At 34.0% G+C, this 19697-nt stretch overlaps 1 protein-coding gene across 3 annotated transcripts in view; it reads right to left on the bottom strand.

Moving 5' to 3' along the window:
- Nucleotides 1–19697, bottom strand: part of LOC139986847 (uncharacterized) — a 209557-nt gene that overhangs the window by 149553 nt on the left and 40307 nt on the right. The window contains exon 1 of one of the 3 annotated variants that reach the window (XM_072002521.1): nucleotides 18015–19070. The exons of the other annotated variants lie outside the window; for them this stretch is intronic. Coding sequence (XP_071858622.1) covers nucleotides 18015–18076 — 62 coding nt within the window. The 5' untranslated portion in view covers nucleotides 18077–19070. Of the gene's footprint in view, nucleotides 1–18014; nucleotides 19071–19697 lie in introns of those variants that run through there. 3 annotated transcript variants of the gene reach the window in all.

Below are 19697 nucleotides of genomic sequence, written 5' to 3'. Positions count from 1 at the left end.
AGAAAGACACGCAATTAACAGAACAGTTTACCAAACATTCGAAGCACGTTGGCTGACATTAACGCTACACTAGCGCCACCGTTGCGATATTTTAGAACAAAAGCTGGACAAGTCCTAGACATGGTCGGTTCTTCTTCCCAAACATCATATCAGGTAAGTCGAAAAATTGTTATGAACGCATTAAACTTGTCTGATTTTTGCATTGATCGCTCGGCAACGTATAAAAATACACAAAGTTTGAACAAGTACGATTTTTCCAAAAAGTGGACTTGCCCGATCTTTGTACTTCAATTCTTCTCTAACTTGTTATATTTCAGAGCACTTTAAATATACAAGTCATAACACAGCCAATGATAAATCGTATTAGTGTGACAAATAATAAATTTATATAAAGAAAATACGTAGATATTAGTATATTGATATTGCTATATCGATATGATATGATACCGATATATTTCTATACTTGAAATTACATTTCTCACTCGTTAGAAGTGTCTTGCATCATCGTTCAATTACGTAAGCTCTGAAACATTAACAATCGATCTAAAGATTTTATTCACGCGGGATAACAGAGGAGAATTTGAAACGTAGAAACATTCACATAACTACGAAAGATCGTGAGAATTTCGGACACGTTACGTAATACTGCGATATAGCTGAGAGCTCATCAATGGAGGCACCCGATTTTCTCCGCGTTAGCGACGCTTTCGTTTCCAAAGGAATCTCGCACGAGTGAAAGAAAGGTAGAAACAAAAGTTTGAATCGTCGCGCGTACCAATGAACGAGAGTCTCCGTTAGATAAATTGCGATCGGCGTGACCTCATTCTAAAGATCTCGATGAGATAACCCGTGTACCCTCGACTCTTGGCTCGCTCTTTGCCCTATTTACCGGGTGTGTAGGTCATCAGGGACGAAGAGGAACGACGAAGATAACAATTGGTGCAACAAGAACGAGTATCACTTATTCTCGGTGCTGCCGCTATAAATAAGATTCGACAGTGATGACTTAATTTGTCGAAATTATGGCCGAATCGCCACTGTTTCAAACATTATAAATACATGAGGCTAATGGAGGGATATAAAACGCTCTAGATAAGCTACAGAAACGTACTTATAACGAATGGGTCTTCGTAAAGCAACCAGATTATCTGATACTTCAGTGAAAAGGCAAGTATGCATTGAATACTGAGTTTAAATGCGTTAGGAATAATCTCGTAAGGTCAAGGTTCACCATAAGGCAAATTATTGAATGCTAAAGTAGCGACGAGCGCTTTTCGACGACCACTTTTCGAGAAGTTTGAATATTTATACGATTGATATATATAAAATGTAATAGAATTATTGTTGTATATAAAATGTAAAATTATAAAAAAATAACTGTTAGTTACAACTAATAAGTTGTAACGGACTTCTGCTCGGGAACTTCTATTGGCTCGGTAAACGTTCTGCGACCTGTGAAACAGCTATCACGGCTATCACGCAGCGAAGTCGTGAAGCTTGTGACATGACGCACGCCGAAAAGAGAAAGACATTGCTTGGAGGAGAAGGTCGTGTCGTCTAGCTATATCGTGGCAGCGATTATAAACAAAACACGATCGAAGCGAAGAAGGTCGCTCGTGCGAATATCCGCAAATTGTCTACTGTTTGTATTTTTGGTTCCTTTTGGCTCGACCCTCTAACGCTCATGTCGCGAGTGATTCATACTTTAAAATCTTTCTTTAAAGTCAAACATCTAAACCTTAATCGTGAAACGCTCTTTAAAATGATCAAAAAGGCATTAAAATCCATTCAGTTTCTCACGAAGCTGGAGAAACTCAAAAGAAGGTTCTGAAGGTTAATTCGAACAGACACTTACCAGAATAATGTATAAATATATATATATAGATTAAATAAAGAAAGCAAATTTTAAATAAATTTGAATATCCACGCGCGAGTTACTCTATAGTTATGTTTAAATTACGTGAAGAACACTAATTATACTATTTAAAGTCGAACTGAGATAAAAATAATATTAAACCTTTGACTACAATGTAACACAATTGTTTGGCTACGTAAATAAAGTATAACTAAGGTTAAAAGAAAAGGAGGTAGTTATATAATTAAAGAAGAATATAACAATCGATTCTATTAGGCTGTCCCGAAAGTTTCTATCGTTTTGCAAAGTAATACATGCACAACATTTTATTGAATTTTATTTTTATTGCACATTATTATTTTATGGAATTATGTATGATCCATTTTCTAGTAATAGAACAAAATGAATGTATCGTACAATATAAAAAAAAAGAAAAATGCACATTTTACTGAATTTTGTTTTTATTACACATTATTATTTTTTTGAATTATGTATAATTCATTTTGTAATAATAGAACAAAATGAATGGATGATACATAACTCAATAAAATAATAATATGCAATAAGAATACAATTCAATAAAATCTTGTGCATTTTTTGTTTTATATTATTTTATGAATTACATATGATCCATTTTGTAGTCATAGAACAAAATGAATGGATTATATATAACTTAATGAAATAATAACGTGTAATAAAAATAAAATTCAATAAAATGTTGTGCATTTATTGTTTTATATTATTTTATTGAATTACATATGATCCATTTTGTAGTCATAGAATAAAATGAATAGATTATACATAACTTAATAAAATGATAACGTATAATAAAAATAAAATTCAATAAAATAATATAAATCAAAAAATGTTATGCATCTATTATTTCCTTATAAAACGAAAGAAACTTTTCGGACAACCCAATAAGAAAGATATAAGATAAATAAAATCGTAATCGTAATAATACGTAAATCTTTCTATAATGATTATTTGTATATGTAAATGTAATATCAACCTTACTATTCGTTTTACATTCTACTGATCCATCCAAAATATCTATCTGATATCTCCATATACATTATGCGAAGATTGCAAATTTATGGCACGCGTGTTACAATACCATTTTCAGTGTTTGAGCTGCTTTAAATCATACGAATCGTAGGTGTAATTTCCTCGTTATTCTATTCGACTTCTGAACGGAAGGAAAAAGAATATAACGTTATACGTTGATCGCGTACAAATCACATCGTTAATAATATAACTAAGCAAACTTCCACCTGATATGATTACGTAATGAACAAGACACTGTCGTAAATAATAGATGCAAAGATAATATACAATAAGAAAACGTATATTACTGCAACATTTCGAAATTTCTTTTGATAATCATCTTTGACGTGTAATTATATTTTAAATAACTTTGCATCATACTATTTGTATTTCTCGGAAATCATTTGATTATAATAATGTCATTAGACAAATATATACATTGGTGATCATATAAATGGGGAAAGTCCTTGCTCAATTAAAAAAGTCCTGAACAAATTAAAAAATGCTTTTTACCGTGTAACATCACATGCCAATGGGCACATTGTGGCGTAGAAGTTAAGAGCAATTTCCATTTGTAAATAATTATTAATAATGTTAAAAGCTGGTAAGTCCGACATCGCCTCTGTATAAAACAATGTGAATTTTTCTATAACTTTATAGCAAATCTTACTCGTGACAGTAGAAAATATATTTCTATAATAAAAATAAAAAGAACATATAGAAAATATAAAATATTATATATTTCTATAATAAAAATAAAAAGAACATCTCGAAGAGAGTACATTTTCTGGTTTCGTACAAGTTATCAGGAACAAATAGGAATGGCACCTACGGTGCTTCCAAATTTAAATGAATGGCACTTCAATTTTCTCTACGACTAAACGGTGACTTTTCTGATGAACTTTGTCTACATTAGCGCAAAATTTTAGTAGAAAATTTTGTGATGCGTTCAATCAGACGAAATAATCAGAAATTGTAGAAATAATTTTAAATCAGAGAAGTTCCTTTCTCCGTTAAAAAATTTTACTTTATATAACTTTGTTAATAACTTTGTTATTCAGCTTATGTAATTTAGCAAGTTGATTATTGCTATAAATAAAATTTTGAAAGTCAGTCTATAATTATATCGTTTATATCACAAAGTACAAACATAGTATATTTAAATCTATTAAATATATTATATGCGATCGAATAACAGATAGAAAAGAAAAGAAATTAGATTTTTCACAACGCAGTTAATTGAATTTAAAAGTAAGTACATCATGCACGCAGATACTTGTATATACTCTGGCTACTATACCATGTCTCTGAACTTATTTCCTTGAAGGTTAATAAGGATAATAATACGGCTTACTTTCTTGACAAAGAAAAACTGCGTCTTACATTAAACTCGTGATTCATAAAAATTGCCTTAAGCAATCACATTTCCTATTAACCGAATGATGGTGTTTCTCATAACGTAACTATTTTCTTGACAACGTTGACACGTGTTTTCCCAGAGAATAGATCAAAAGAGATCGAGCGCTTTGTCCACGAAAAGAACGAAACGCTGAACTGACACGTGACGGTTCAAGAGACGGCTAATGTAAGTTTCTAGCTTGATTCTTTGTCTTTAAATGAAAAGCGAAGTTTCGTCAGCGAGCTCTTTCATATAGAAAATTACAAGCGAATGGTGATCATCTATTCGCAAAACTATACAGACAATGACTTCATTGTATGAAATAATAATAAAGTAAAACATTAATTTCGAGGTTTCCAAGAAATGAAATTTTCTCTTAAAACTGTGTTTGTGCAAAAATATAAACTCGATGTAAATAAAATTTTGTTACCTTTTCATTCAGCGTTTAATGGATTTTTCTTTATTTTTTATTACTTTGATTCAAGTAACAACCATAAAGGTTCGTTGCTATGTACGCAACGCTGCGTGTAAATATTTCCTAAAAACATGATTGCATGTGAATGTGTAGCCTTCGACTTGTATGGCGTTATAATGGATTAAAGCGTTCGATCACTCTCATGGTTTTATAACGAGATCCTTTGCCAAACTTGGAGGACGACCCTCCAACTTTTTAAGACTCGTGCTTCATTACAAAGGCTTCGGGACAATTTGTTCCGACCTTCCGACGCTTCCAGGATTATTAATCGCGTCTCTCGCCTCAAAAAACTGGTTCACTTGTGACTTCCACAAAGCTTCTTAACTTTGGTAGGATTGAAACGACGAGCAGCAAAGTATCGCGCCCTCGAACAGGCAGATGACTTTAATGACTTCGTGAAAGGGACTTATCACCGACGCGACAACCCTCATTACGTTTTCTTACGCAAAAGGGCGGAAAACTAATTAACTTGAGTGCAGCTTCTTCACAAGACTTGTAGCCGGCTAAGAAAATTCGTTGAACTTGGCGGAACAGGGTTACTCAGAGGTCTTCGAACAACGAGCGGAATAATTTTCTCAGTGTTCATAAACTTCTCGAACGGTTCGAATTAAAGCAACGAATAGCGGAAAGTTCCAGCTATTATCGTTGGTGGCAACTTCGGATGAAATTTATCCCAACTTCTTTCCTTCCTCTCATTTCGCGATACCGTAAAGCAGCAAACAGGATATTTCAATGTTCGAGTTCCGTTCTCGTGTGTATGACACGGGAAAAATTCGATATTTCGAAACGATAAAATCGATAAGATATATTTTAAGAAGATACAGCGTCGCTAGAATCCGAAACGTTTCTTGATAAAGCTCGCTAATGCAATTAAGCGAGAAAATGAAGTTTCTTAAACTGCGCTGCAATAGGAGAATCTGCATTAACCAAGTTTGATTGAAGTATGATTGAGATTGTTGTACAGAGTTTGAATTTCCATGACATTACTTGCGTCGCACTTTTTAAATGCGATTTTTAGACAAAATTCTACGTTCTGGCTGGCTAGAAGCTTTCTTCCAAGATGCATTTGAAAATACTGTGGAAAAATGTACAAATTTTCCAATTTGTTGTTTGTAAATCATAACCCATGTTAATAAATCAGGACTTTATTTAAGTCTTCATAACATCAATTTGATAGAAATTATTAAAGCGAGAAGTTTAACTAAGTTCAAAGCGGTATATTCAAGATTCATCCTTGGAATATTCAATCATTACAAAATAATTAATTCTCATCTACTTGCTTTTATGACTCACATTATCTCTGTCGTACTCAATTTTTGGTTAATTAGAATTCCAAGTATGATCGCCTGAAGCGAAATTATCACTTTCATATCAAAAAGGGCAACATGAAATTTCCAAAGACCTTCGCAAAACATAATATAGGAAAAATGTTACTCTTTAAAGAGCAAAGTTAATAAATACAAAAATACAGCATAAATTTTACAGTCTCGTTTACCACCGCAGAGACACTCCACCGACGAACCTAATAAAGCAATGAAACGATAACACGCCGAAAAGATAAACAAAAAAACAAGAAAACTACGACGCCGGTAGATCGACGCGACTGAATCAACATATTATAAAATTATTCCGCTTTCGAGGTAGAACCGCATCCGCTGGCAGATCGTTAGGCAGCCGATTACAAAATTCCCGATTCATCGAACGTATTCATCTCTCGGTCACGCGAGTGGCCGCGAAACAAAGGCAACGACAGGTCGAAAGAATACGCGCGCACTAAAACGAATCTAACAATAAGTAAAATGACCTTGCACAAAGAGTCGGCAGCGTGGCAGGTCGACGACCGGTTAGCACGACTCGCAAGATGCAATAAGGAACGCCTTTCTACAGCCTTGACTGCAACCTCCATTACGTTGCTGCCAGTTTCGTTGTCACGTGTAGACGTGCGTCGAATGACGTATCACTGTCGCTGTCCGATATCGTCCACGCATGTATCGGCGCAACAGCCGTTATTGCGTGGGTTAGATATTTTTATAATCAAGCAGCAAGCGTCGGCGATTTATCGGAGCGTCGTGAAGCGGACCGATACGCTCGAATACACTTAGCCTCTGCTAATTTCTATGGGGCAGTGTGCACGCTCGCACGTTTGCCGCGTGCGTTAGCCTCCGATTGATAAACACCTGCGACCCCAACTGATTTATATCGATTTTTTTGCTTGTACCTTGCGTTGCGTGTCTCGCGACGATTTTTTTTAGATAGCTGCGGAGCAGCGATAGCATCGTACAGCCAACGAGTGTTTAGTGATAGTTGAAGCAGTCGACGACCGTTCGTAATCAAGTAAAACGTAACAACGCGGAATGTTTTGGAATTAACAGGCAATTAGCTTTTTTCCTTCGCTTAAACTCGCCGCGCTTTATTTTATTGCCAGTGAACCGTTAGTCGGGCACTCGAACGTCACGCTCACGACTGTCGCTACATGGTGCGCGACTGGTACGTACAGATGTTGGACTTTCTCTACCCTGGAAACACGCATTCACCGATTACTTATCCTCTCCACCCTCTGGATATCGAGAAAATGCCAAGTGAGGACATTCGAGTGTCCGTCCCCAGCAACTCGTCTAACTTCAACTCCTTTTTTCTATCGTCGGTCTGCGATAGAACTTAGTTTACTTTATTTGACAAGTTTTTTTTTATTATTATTATTTAATTTGTACTTTACAATTTGTCCAGCTGGACATTTGGTAAATTTTTTTAACTTAATTGCTAAATAATATGTGGGTGGCTACCCCCAACGAAATACCATCTTCGAGTTTGACTATTTTGTTTCTTTAGTGAGGTCAGTGGTGTGTTTTTTTTTTTTTTTTTTAAAGTTTTCTTTCTATGAGAGTTTTGCTCGCTTCAGCAGCCAGCTGGTATACTCGACAAGTAAACGCGCATTGCTTCTACGGATCCACGCGCCTACTCTGGCTTTTTCCCAACGGTCCTTACGCTTCGAAGAGATAATCGCATTGAGTTTCACTTGCAGATAATCGAGCGATAATTGGCGCGAGCGATCTCTCTACGATAACGATGAATAGATCACGGATTTTTATGCTTTGATTTATAACAATATTATGATTGATAACGATAGAAACATAGAAACCATTTAAACCTCGTGTTTTAAAAAGATGATCTCTTGCTACGACATTCAAACAGATTAAATGAAAAAATGTATATCGTAGGTGACCAAAGAGAGAGTGTACTGCATGAAATTCAATATAGACGCATCTTGCCATGGATTGGCCGACTCTTGCCAAACTCGTTCAATAATATGTCAAATGTATCATTCGAAGATATTTTTACTGTTGAGAATTGTAGATTTTAATTGCCGAAATAAATGTATAGGAACACTTAGATTACATTTAGAATTGATATCAAAATAGTTTCAGATTTATTTAATATGCGATTTACAAGATATTCGTCGATACAAATTTGCACGCGTCTCAGCGCTCTCTTTGTCTCACCATCTTCTTACAGTTGTATTCTTCTGTTTTACGAGATGCTGTGTACGCACATACCCCCATGCACTCATACTCATATATGTGTGTCACTACTACGCGATTAATCTAGTGTAGCACACAAAATTACACATATCTCAATATTTATATACCATATAATCGCATTGAGATTGAAACTAATGCTACAGACAATCTAGACTACAGAAATAAACAAGAATTGTTTTTTTCCTGCGATCTTGAATTATAATTAGACTGCGGACTTTCAAGCAAGTTCCTTTCTTACGAGAATATAATCGAAGAACTATAACCTTGGTAGAAAACTGTTTTATCTACCAGCTATTACACACAACGCTGTACTTTGAATATTTTACGTACTTTTTCGTATCACGTGTATCTTGTGCAATTTTACACTTTAAAATTTCCTACAGGTGCATAAAAACCCGCGGTCGAATTACAATGTACGATATTTAAGAGCTATTCGTAGTATTAGAGCAGCGATTAAGCAGAAAAATAAGAGATGAAAACACCGAAAATGAAATAACAACTGATAATGAGAAAATAAGCATTCGGTGTGACGAGTTTGCTATTATCCCATTCCTCGGCTTTTTCGACGAGGCGCTCAAGAGTGGAACCTAACAGTCGCCTAACAGTCGAAAATTACTATCGTCATGCGATCCGTGAAACGCACAATGATGTACCATAACCTCAAAACGGATTACCGCCAAATAACCTCAGGCGAACCTTTGCTTACAAAAGAACCATGAAACCCATTTGTACGTTTCTTTCACCGAGGCTTTACAAATATTTAAAGAAAAGAGAAAGTATAGAAGTTAAAAATAGAAAACATTCGTACTAATTAATAATTTGAAAAAAAACGCGCTGTGGACGAAAATATCGACTGAGATAAGTCTTACTCCATTCTCATAACTGCTATATAATTAGGTTTGAAATTCTATTAGAATTTTAAATAAAAGGAATGTAGCTTTTATTATAGACACGAGTGCGGTTACATCACAGTAACTGATGACTTGATTACGTGAAAATTTGCATCGAATAACGAGCAAATCACTACATTCCTAAGTGATTACTATATTATAGTGAGATCAAATATCGCATTACAAAGCAATAGTCCTTTCCACCATTAAGTAAATATACAAATGATGTAATGTAATACAGTAATATGTAATTTTAAAAGTTATGAAAACAAAATTTATTTACCTACTTTAACTGCTTGAAAGCACATCTTAAAATTAAATAAATTATTAGACAATTTTTATTCGTTGTAATTGTGTAGATGATCTAAGAACAATAACTTCCGTAGGTATCCTATAGTCTTCGAATTTAATTATCAATTTGGAAGCGAATTAAGAACTCTGCGATCAGAGGCAAAACCTAATTGCCAAGTGACGATTCTTTCCACCCCTAAACAAATATATAAACAACGTAACACGATACGATATTTGAAACCTACTTAGAAGTTACAAAAACGAAATATATTTACCTACGCGAAAGAACACTTTTTTATTCATGGTAATTTGTCTTTCGTCATTCTCAACGTATTACATAAACATAAATACGTCGATGATTTAAGAACAATAATTCCTCTATATATCCTATCGTGTTGGAGTTTAACGATCTGTTTCAGAGTGAATTAAGAAGCCTGCGATCCAAGGCGAAACCATTGATCTGTCCAACGTCAACGACCCTTTTGAATTCGGCTAGCATCGTCGAAACGTCATCCTGCCCTGGCTATTTAGCGACGAAACGAAGTGCCTGTCCACACGCGAACGAATGACGTGGACGGATGTCGAACTGAATTGGCGCAATGACCATAACCAGGGTCTAATGCGGCAATAGATGTGCGACCTTTTCCTTGCCGTTTAAAAGAATGGAACGGAGTGGAACGAAACACGACAGTGGTTCGTTGCACACGAAAGAACTTACTGCTGTTGCTGTTGCTATTGCTATCCCCCCATCAAATGATTCCAGCCATGACACAAGCGTGAAACGTGTGACGACAGATATTGCAGAATTCAGGAAACGTCATTTAAACGTGCAAAAAGTCACAGATTCGCAGGCTAATTACAATCGTAGTTGGGTATTATTCGAATTATTTCGAATAGATATTTATGTGAAATAATTACCTGAATGAATCTATATCGGTGGAATATTTTATTTCGTGGAATAATTATTTGTTTCCCGTAAATTTTGTATATTTACTCGTATAACGATTGCAGAATTTTTTTAATAATAATACGAATAATTCTTTGTTCGCGCTTAACTTTGTACAAGTATATACAAATACCGGGTATAATTCTTAGTATTATTTTACCCAAGAAATAATTTACAAAGGACGATAAACTTTCCAAGCTGGCATTTGAAAAAAGTTAATTATGAATATTGTTAGAATGTTACAATAACTTGACGATGTAGCTTGAAAATAAATCACGTTCAGTACCACCTCGCTGGGGGTAACCATCCACATGCTATATTTTTATTCTTTAACCTATAATATTTTACCAAATGTCCTTCTGGACAAATTGTAAAAATTTAAACAAATAGATAATAAAAAAAAAGAAGGAACTCAAAAAGAAAGAAGTTCAGTACCATGTTCATTTTCGACACAACACGTAAATATCAACATGTTAATATATAAATTTACCGAATGTCCAGCTGGACAAGTTGTAAAATATAAACTAGATAATAAAAAAAAAAGTAATATATAATTCTATGCGAGTAGATTCTCATCGGAATAAATTCTTCGATTAAATTTTTATTCCTAAATTAAAATAAATAAATTTCTGCACGAATAATTCCTTATACGAAAAAATGTTTACTCGGATAAATGCTTGTTCGATTGGATATTCGTTCGTCAGTTGGAAATAAAATTTCGTTCTCTATTTTTACTCGTTATCTGGCGTTCGAATAAAATTTTGCCCAACACTGATTACAATAGCCGTTTCTCTTCGTCGTAAACAAAGCAAAACAAAACAAAACAAACCGAAGAATTCGCTGGTAAGTGTAACTGAACGCGATTAATATTCTCGAACTGAATGAATTGAATGTAAATGGATTGGACTGAGCGTAAATATGAAAAATACGCATTTCTTTTCCTCGCGAATAAAATAAAGCGGAGAATTCGCTGGAAAGTATAAGTGATTGAACGATTAATGTTTTCGAAATGAATGAATTAAATATAAATGGATCAGAATGAATGTAAATATACTTCCAAGAACACAAAAACGAAAGTGTATGCTTTATTTATATTGCAGTCGATTGGCTTCAGTGGAAAGTTTTGCAATTTTATCGCACCGAGTACTGCTGTATTATATTTACGGAATTGATGTATTAAAATTAGGCTGCGAATATTTATGCATTCAATTTTTTATGAAAAATATGTTGAAAATGTAAGACAGAGACTTGTTTCACCAATCAAACCTTATGACGAGTACTATATTGGATATTTTACATATTTTTACATATTAATATGCATTCCGGCATATTTCAATTTTCTGCGAATTCAAGTCCAATTATGATGTTTCACATTCGTTCGTCACAAAAACTTTCTTACTTACAAGTGAAATAATCTTGATCAAACGTTGTTGACATATTCGTTTGCCTTTGAACTCTGAACTTTTCTCAATTAAATGACCCTATATGCGGTATATTCCATAGGTTCGCAATTTAATTCTTTAACATTTCTCTAATTACGAGTAATAAAATTCACATATGGTCTAGCGGTGTTTTAAATGAGGATGAATTCTTCTTCATTAGCGAGATAGATGCAGATGGTTTTTCAAAACAAGTTCGTGACCGTAGTAGGTAACGAGATACTAGATAAGATTAAAAAACAAAAGGATAACTATTAGGTTGTTAGAAAAGTTTTTTTCTTTTTATGAGGAAATAATAAATTTTCTTTTATATTATTTTGTCGAATTACGTACGATCCATTTTGTTCTATCAAGATAAACACCGTGACATTTCACAGACTCGGTTTCACGTTTGTACGAAGGTGCCTTGTAAAAAAACACGTTTGCGAAAGAAAGACACTTTCCGGACAACCTAATACTAACGAACTGTCTAGTTGGTAGAATGTTACAGTAAAATGTAAAAACTTCCCTTTCAATCCAATATAAAAAGTACGCAAACACGGTGAAAATAATTGATTTAAGTAGTTTAAATATTCGAAAGTTGAGGTGAAGCTCATTATCGATTGTTCTAAAATAAAGTAAAAAATTCGCAAAACTAATGGCTTCTCTGCGGATATTGCATGGCCTGAGAAGAAGCGAGTGTTATAAACACAGAAATTAATTATAAATTATTAGATCATAAAGACAAATATTAACAACTATATATAGTTTAAAGTAAATGTTTATCGCTAACGTACGATGCATATTTAGAACACAGAGATTAATTATAAACTATTAGATTATAAAGACAAATATTAACAACTTTATATAGTTTAAAGTAAATATTTATCGTTAACGTACCATGCATATTTAGAACTTGTCTTGTTGGTCAATTTAAAATAATATAAATACAAACTTTGTATATTTATATAGATATATATATTATATAGATATATAGCGTTATAAGAAATGCAGTTTATTTGGTCGTTAGCTTCTTTTGTTTTTAAATACTTTGTTCTTTTAATAACGAATAGAGTTAGCAAATAAAGCTTCAAAACAGCTTGATTTTTCTATCAGGATATTCCTTTTCCCTTCATTTACCTTACTGAAAAATTATATTTTATGATATGGAAATAAAATAAACGATATTTACTGTTTCAAATGTACAGTACAAAGGCACATACGTAATGGATTATTATATATTTAAAAAATGAAAAATATTTGTGCACGAGAAATATCAAGGGAATAGAAATGAAATAATATTTACTCAGAACAAATTTCGACGTTTTTAAACGTTGGAAAATCGTGCATGTACCTCGTTGCTTGATTCCTATCTTTTTTACTTTTTTATTTGAAACTTGGAAATGTGTTCCGTATAATGAAACTTGGAGATGTTTGCTTCCACGGAACATTGCGAACAAGTTTGTTTCGGATAAATAATGCGCAATCAACGTTCAAGTTAATACAGCGCGAATTATTAATTGCAATAAGGATTCTCACAACAGGCGTAAGTAATGCAGAAAGCTTAGTTCCTACTTTCTTTTTAGGAATTTCGAAATGTCGTCGTACGATGTAATGAAAAGTTTCGATATATAAAACGAATTCAATGTAACACGGATTCCAATTCATCGCGGTAAAAAATAAAGAGAGTAGACTATTGCATTGTTGTTCGTAAATAAAAGACGAGATGATCTAGCTATCACGAAACATAATTTCTGCACTGATACAGCTGCTTCATCCTAGTTAATATTTATTAGAATAAAACTGAAGCTTCAAACATATACATTTTAATAATTATATAATTTATTTGAAGTACACAATTTGGGAAAATTAACTTTATTAAACACCTAAAAATGTCAAGTGTTCGTGAAACAGAAGAGGAAGCGTTAAGCAAGGAAAGATGTTCACACGTATAATCAGTCCAACGACTACAAAAACAAAGAACGAGTTCTGAGCAACGCTCAGAATGAATGTTTCATACTCTCTTCTCTCGTTTAGATGTCGTTGTTCGAGTAACAGCATGTCGAGGATAATAAGGTCATAGCAATCTACCCCAACGCGTCCTTGCCTCTGCGCTTCCATCATCGCAATAACGTCACATTTTTCTAGTTCACTGACCAACCTATCCACTCAAATCGGTCATATTACCGCGTATTATGGATGAAGAATTTACACGAAACTTTTCATCTCGTCACCTGCATACAAAGTTTCAACTGTGTGCGAAACTTTTCCAATTTCACTTGTACATAACTTTGTAACTGCAGCGAGAATAACAAATTTAATTGTTACTTGTAACTTGTCAAATTTTCGTGAAAAACTAGTTCTTTCTTTCTGAATTCGTTAAACTACCGAGATTGCGATATTAGTGGGTATTATTATAATATATTATCTTCTGACAGCGAGTAAGTGAAACGTTTTGTTACGCATTTTATTTATTGTTATTATTTATTGCCATACTATTATAACATCAATCTTACCAGGCCCGATCAAATAACCGGTTTCGAAAGTTAATTTAAGATTCTACATTTATTGTTGTTTCTTTTATGTAAATTCTTATATTAACAAAAATTGACAAATTGTTTGAGCAGATAATATTATGGAAAATTGAGAAATTGTTTGAGCAAATAACATAAGAATTTATATAAAGCTAGACGTATAAAAGAAATAATAAGGAACGTAGAATTTTAAATCAAATTTTGAAACCGGTCATTTAGCCAGGCCTGGTAAGATTAGTGTTATAATAGTATGGTAATAAATAATAACAATAAATAAAGTGTAATAGATAACTAATAAATAAAATGCCTAATAGAACGTTTCACCTACTCACTGTCAGAAGATGTCCTTTTTTTAGATATCTACATATGTACCTTTACTTCACTAGGTCCATAAAAACATAAATTTCCTCAGTTTAATAGAAATGTATCAATTCAGCTCATTTCAGATTCTACACTTTACTAATACAACAATAAAATCTGTATTAGTCTCGTTGGAATGAGTTAAAAATGTTTGAAAGTGTACAAAATGGTACAAAGTGAAAATAATATTTATTATCAATATTAACAAAGGAACTTCAAAAAAGCGTGATTCATTCAAAAATTATCTACAGTGAAATAACGTTATTATTATATTGCTACGGTACTTCAAAATTATATTTGTTATTAAAAAAGAAAAAAAAAAAAACGCTTTATCAGCACTTAGATACTCCTTTCAACAGATAACGTCTCCTTTAATCCCGATTTTAACCTGAATTTATGTGCGTCAGAATTTTTTCCATGGTCTACAATGCCATTGAGATTCCTGACGCGTAGCAACAGAACAAAGGAAGCGTCAGCACTGTATCAGAACTATCCTGTATCGTTCTCTGGTCATTTTCTCGAGAGTTGCATACCTTTTTACTGACGCTTTCTCTACTTCCGAGACTATAAAAATACAAGGCGCTTCACCTCGAAGAATGATTCTTATGCGATCGTGTGAGTATGCGAGTGGGTATCAATATGCATTAATCGTATATTGTGCAGCATTGAATGACGTTCGAATGTATCTCCACGAACCAATGCCAAATTAGTCGCATAGGCACGCACATCCAATATGCACGTGAGACTGAAAATACGCTAAATTAACGTCACAATGTAACTGGTAATTATTTTCCACGTTACTTTAATATTTTAGATGAAAAGAGATGTCCATATTTTCTCACTCGAAGTCTCTAATAAATTAAGAAGACAGCGATACTTCGTCTCTGTGTTATTACGTTTTTCTTTTTTACGTAAACGTAGACACGCGTTTCCATAATATCATTGACCATTAATTTTGAGAAATTCAATGCGGTTTACAGAAGAAAAGGAATATACAATATTATCTCGATTAAGTAATTTATGTTCGTTTCCTGAACAGCTATGTTTCCCACAGCTATAGCTACAATACAGCTATAGCTATAGCTACTGACAATTATACCACTATCAAATTTCATTCGAGTTGCGTATTGTACGTATTCTTGATTTTCAATCATTTTTATAATTGTGGATCTAATTGTAAATCTATTAACGAAGCTTTTAGTACGTATAATGACAAATGTCTAATTTGTTTCTCGAAACAATGAACTTTGTATATTACGACCGAAGCAAAACAGAAACCTTTTTATTTGCTAGGAACTTGCGTAGAACATAATTATTATCGAAATTGTTAGCGTAGAATTGACTTCAAAGAATCATTTGGTTCTCCATCTTAATGAAATAATTCCACGGCTATTACGGCAGTTTCAACGTACGCGTTTCTGCAATTACGACCGTTAGTCAGATCATTGCTTCTCATCGACCATTGATACTCGTGTATGTGGAAATAAGAAAATAGAAATGAATTTATTGCTTTGCAACTGACACGTCATATTTAAAAATGGAATTATGTAATTTATTTATAAGAGATTACCAAAAACGATCAACTAATTGTGTTAACGATAAAAATGTTCCAAATACCGGGTATCTTGTGCAAGAACTTAAGTCGTTAAATAACCGATGAAGTTTCTCTGTTGAAATACGAAATACGAAGAAATATAAAATGTGCGTTATTATCAAACTGATATATTCCTAGAATAATATCAATCAATACACATAGGACTTCGTTATCATACTATTGTTTCATAATAGACAGATATATCGTGCATGTATTAGTTTGCGACTATAAACAACATTTCCACGAAATAAAGGACTGTGATTAACCGAATTTAATAAAGCTGATGTATAATATGGTATCATTGTGATTTCCGCGATCATATTGAAATTCGTAAGCTCTTACGATATTATTACATATTTATTACAATTAATATAGTAAATTTTATACAATTTAGGTAGAGATACAGTTTTCTTAGCATTTAATAACCAAACTTTGTCAGTACATTTTATGGACAAAATCGAGTGAGTAATAATAACAGTACAGAACAAAGAAAACAATGCTTTAGCCTATAATTTCGCTATATTGAATTTTTATGTGCGAAAAATTTGAAGAAAAAAAAGGAAAGGAAAAGAATATATGTTATGAACTAATACAAACTAAATCAAAATCAACTTTGTGGGATAATCGATTCAATCTTTTTATCAGTTTCGTATTGAGAAGAACAGTGAACATTTTGCAATGAAATATTATCATGCTGATTGAAAATCTATTCTTATCTTATAACAGAGTTCCCACCATATTTCATATTTTTATGAGAACATTTTAATGGAGTTTTGAATGGCCCGTGTTTATGTAATATTTTTTGCTTAATTATATCCGCGTAATATACTGACAGAGTTTGACTGTAAAATTCTGGGACACCCTGTATAATGCGTTTAAGTAAATAGGACACAGAATGACAATGTAAACAATTAGACTAATGTATATGTAGCTACTATACATAATTACATTTTTTGTACAATCACATGAAACTAAATATCAAGTTTAATACTTCAATGCTTGTGCTAAAATTTGTAATTTAAAAACAAATGTCTCTAGACACGATAAGTATCTTTAAACTGCTAACAAATAAGAAGCTACATAAATGGCTAAATTTATGAATTCTTACGTATGCAGACGTTATTATGCGTTGAATACTGCAAAATTATGGATTAAGCGCTTAAGCATGTAATATAAATACACTTTATAAAGAATAGATATAAAATTTAATATGTACGTATACATTTAATTACGTATACAATTTTTTCACAGAAAAAATTTAATATTTCAATTTAATATTTAATAATTCAATATTTTTATCAATACATCTGTAACATATCCATTTCAAAGTCCAAGAACGGAAAATGTTTAATCTTTGGAAGATAATATCTTCGTATTTTGTTCAACAAATAAACTCCACTTCCGTTTTAAGTGTTGGTGTATTTACACAATGAAGCAGCTTGTAAAAGGTGAAGTTAAATAAACAAAAAGCCTGCGTTTTTATCTCAAAAAGGAGAAAACGAGTTCTTGTATATACTTTAGTCTAAAGTTTCGTTACAAAATCAAAACATCGAGTATCAATCTCGTAAAACCTTCGAATCTCACGATATACGTATATGTATTTGCCGAAACCGGTTTCTAACGACTGAAATAATGAGAAAAAGAGGGAGAGAAGTTGAGAACATACCGAACAGGGTTATCGCCAACGAACTGCGATTTCTCGGTGTGAAACGGCGTTCCAAACGTCATAACAGCACAAGTAGGCAATCTAGGTTGCTGTCGATTTTTAGGGTTCTTGCCGGTCTTCAGCCGATTCTCGTTACCGGCCGAGTTCTCACGACCGCCAAACAGTTCGGCTAGTCAGCTGATCGCGCGATGTTTCATTGCTTCGCTCACTGTACGCATTATCGCTGGAATTTTTCTGCAACCTGTCCTCCCTTTTACTTGCCTCTCGGCTGTTACGCCGCGAAGAATTCGACGTTTAAATTGTATGACTTTAGGAGCTCTGTAGACTGTAGAGTGTGTAGAGTTTGATGTTCAACTTTCCCAGACGCGTCGTAACTTGTTCACCGTTCTGGTTAGCGTCGTTCAACGAGTCCCGACAGGCACTAAATTCTACGTGTCTTCCTGTCGACTATCCCGACACAACAGGTCCCTCTACGTGCTCTCGTGCACCGTTCTTGTCACGATCACTCTGTACCGTTCCTCGGCTTATTACAAATATGTTTGATACTTTGGACGCGTCTTCGCCACGATATACTTTGAAAATCTCGAAGGAAATTACAGCGTTTGATGTTGACAGAGCACGACAAGCGAAGATCGATCGAAGAGATGAAAAACACGAGAGACAGAACTCACAAAATTTCGCACGGTCTGCTAGTGTCACAAGTAACGGTATTCAGGCGCGGCCAGTAAACACAAATCACGCACGGAAATTCAACGAAGCGACGACACTGATTGGATGGAGCAAGTGCAACGACCTGTCACTTACTCTTTTGCTCTTTTTCGTTGGTATCCACACGGCTCGAAAGACGTTAGTCGCGTGTCCGATTATTCAAATGTTTTTCGTACTAAATTACACGAAAACATTCACAGTGGCAACGAACAGTATTCGAGTATCAGTCGCGAATGCAACGAATGTGCGAGTGTATGTGAAAAGCACGAGTAACCCGACGAAAGCCGATTAGGGCCGAGTCGAACCGAATATAACGAACCGACTCCTGCCACATCTAGCATCCGACTGGCTCGGAGGAAAGCTGGTCGCGACGTGGGGATTGTAGGGAACATCACCGCCCCCTTTCGTCCCTTGCCGCGGCGCCAGGGGACGCGCCATCGCACTACATAGGATATGTCACTATCCTCGTCCTCAACCCTCTGCAACAACGTGCCACCATCGATATCGGACGTATTTCAAAGACGCATCAAGTAGCTCCTTTCCAGTTTGTTCGCATTTCTCCTGTCCTCTCGAATCCCTTTCGCCTTTCTCGTCTCGTCGAGCGTAAATACGACCACGTCACAGGAAATTATACGATCATGATTTTCGTCCCTTTTTCAGCTGCCTCGCGTCACCCACACGACGTCAGCTGTTATTATTTTTATTTCTATCGGAAATATTATATCGATTGTATTATATCGTTATATGTATCGATATTATATTTTGGTATTATTTGGCGTCGGTTTCCTACAAGAGAGCTACGTTTTAAGAAATTATTAGATCTGAAATACTTATATAGATTAATTCCAAAAACGAGATATTTATTATGATGGACAACATTCAACAATTAATGGTTGAACGAACTTTCTATTCTAAATCGATGTTTTTAAAAATGTATCTTTCTTAGCAATGTCATTTTTCCAACAAACTATAGCC

The sequence above is a fragment of the Bombus fervidus genome, chromosome 4 (assembly GCF_041682495.2).
Source record: "Bombus fervidus isolate BK054 chromosome 4, iyBomFerv1, whole genome shotgun sequence".
Lineage (NCBI taxonomy): Eukaryota > Metazoa > Arthropoda > Insecta > Hymenoptera > Apidae > Bombus > Bombus fervidus.
This window is presented reverse-complemented; position numbering and strand designations above follow the sequence as displayed.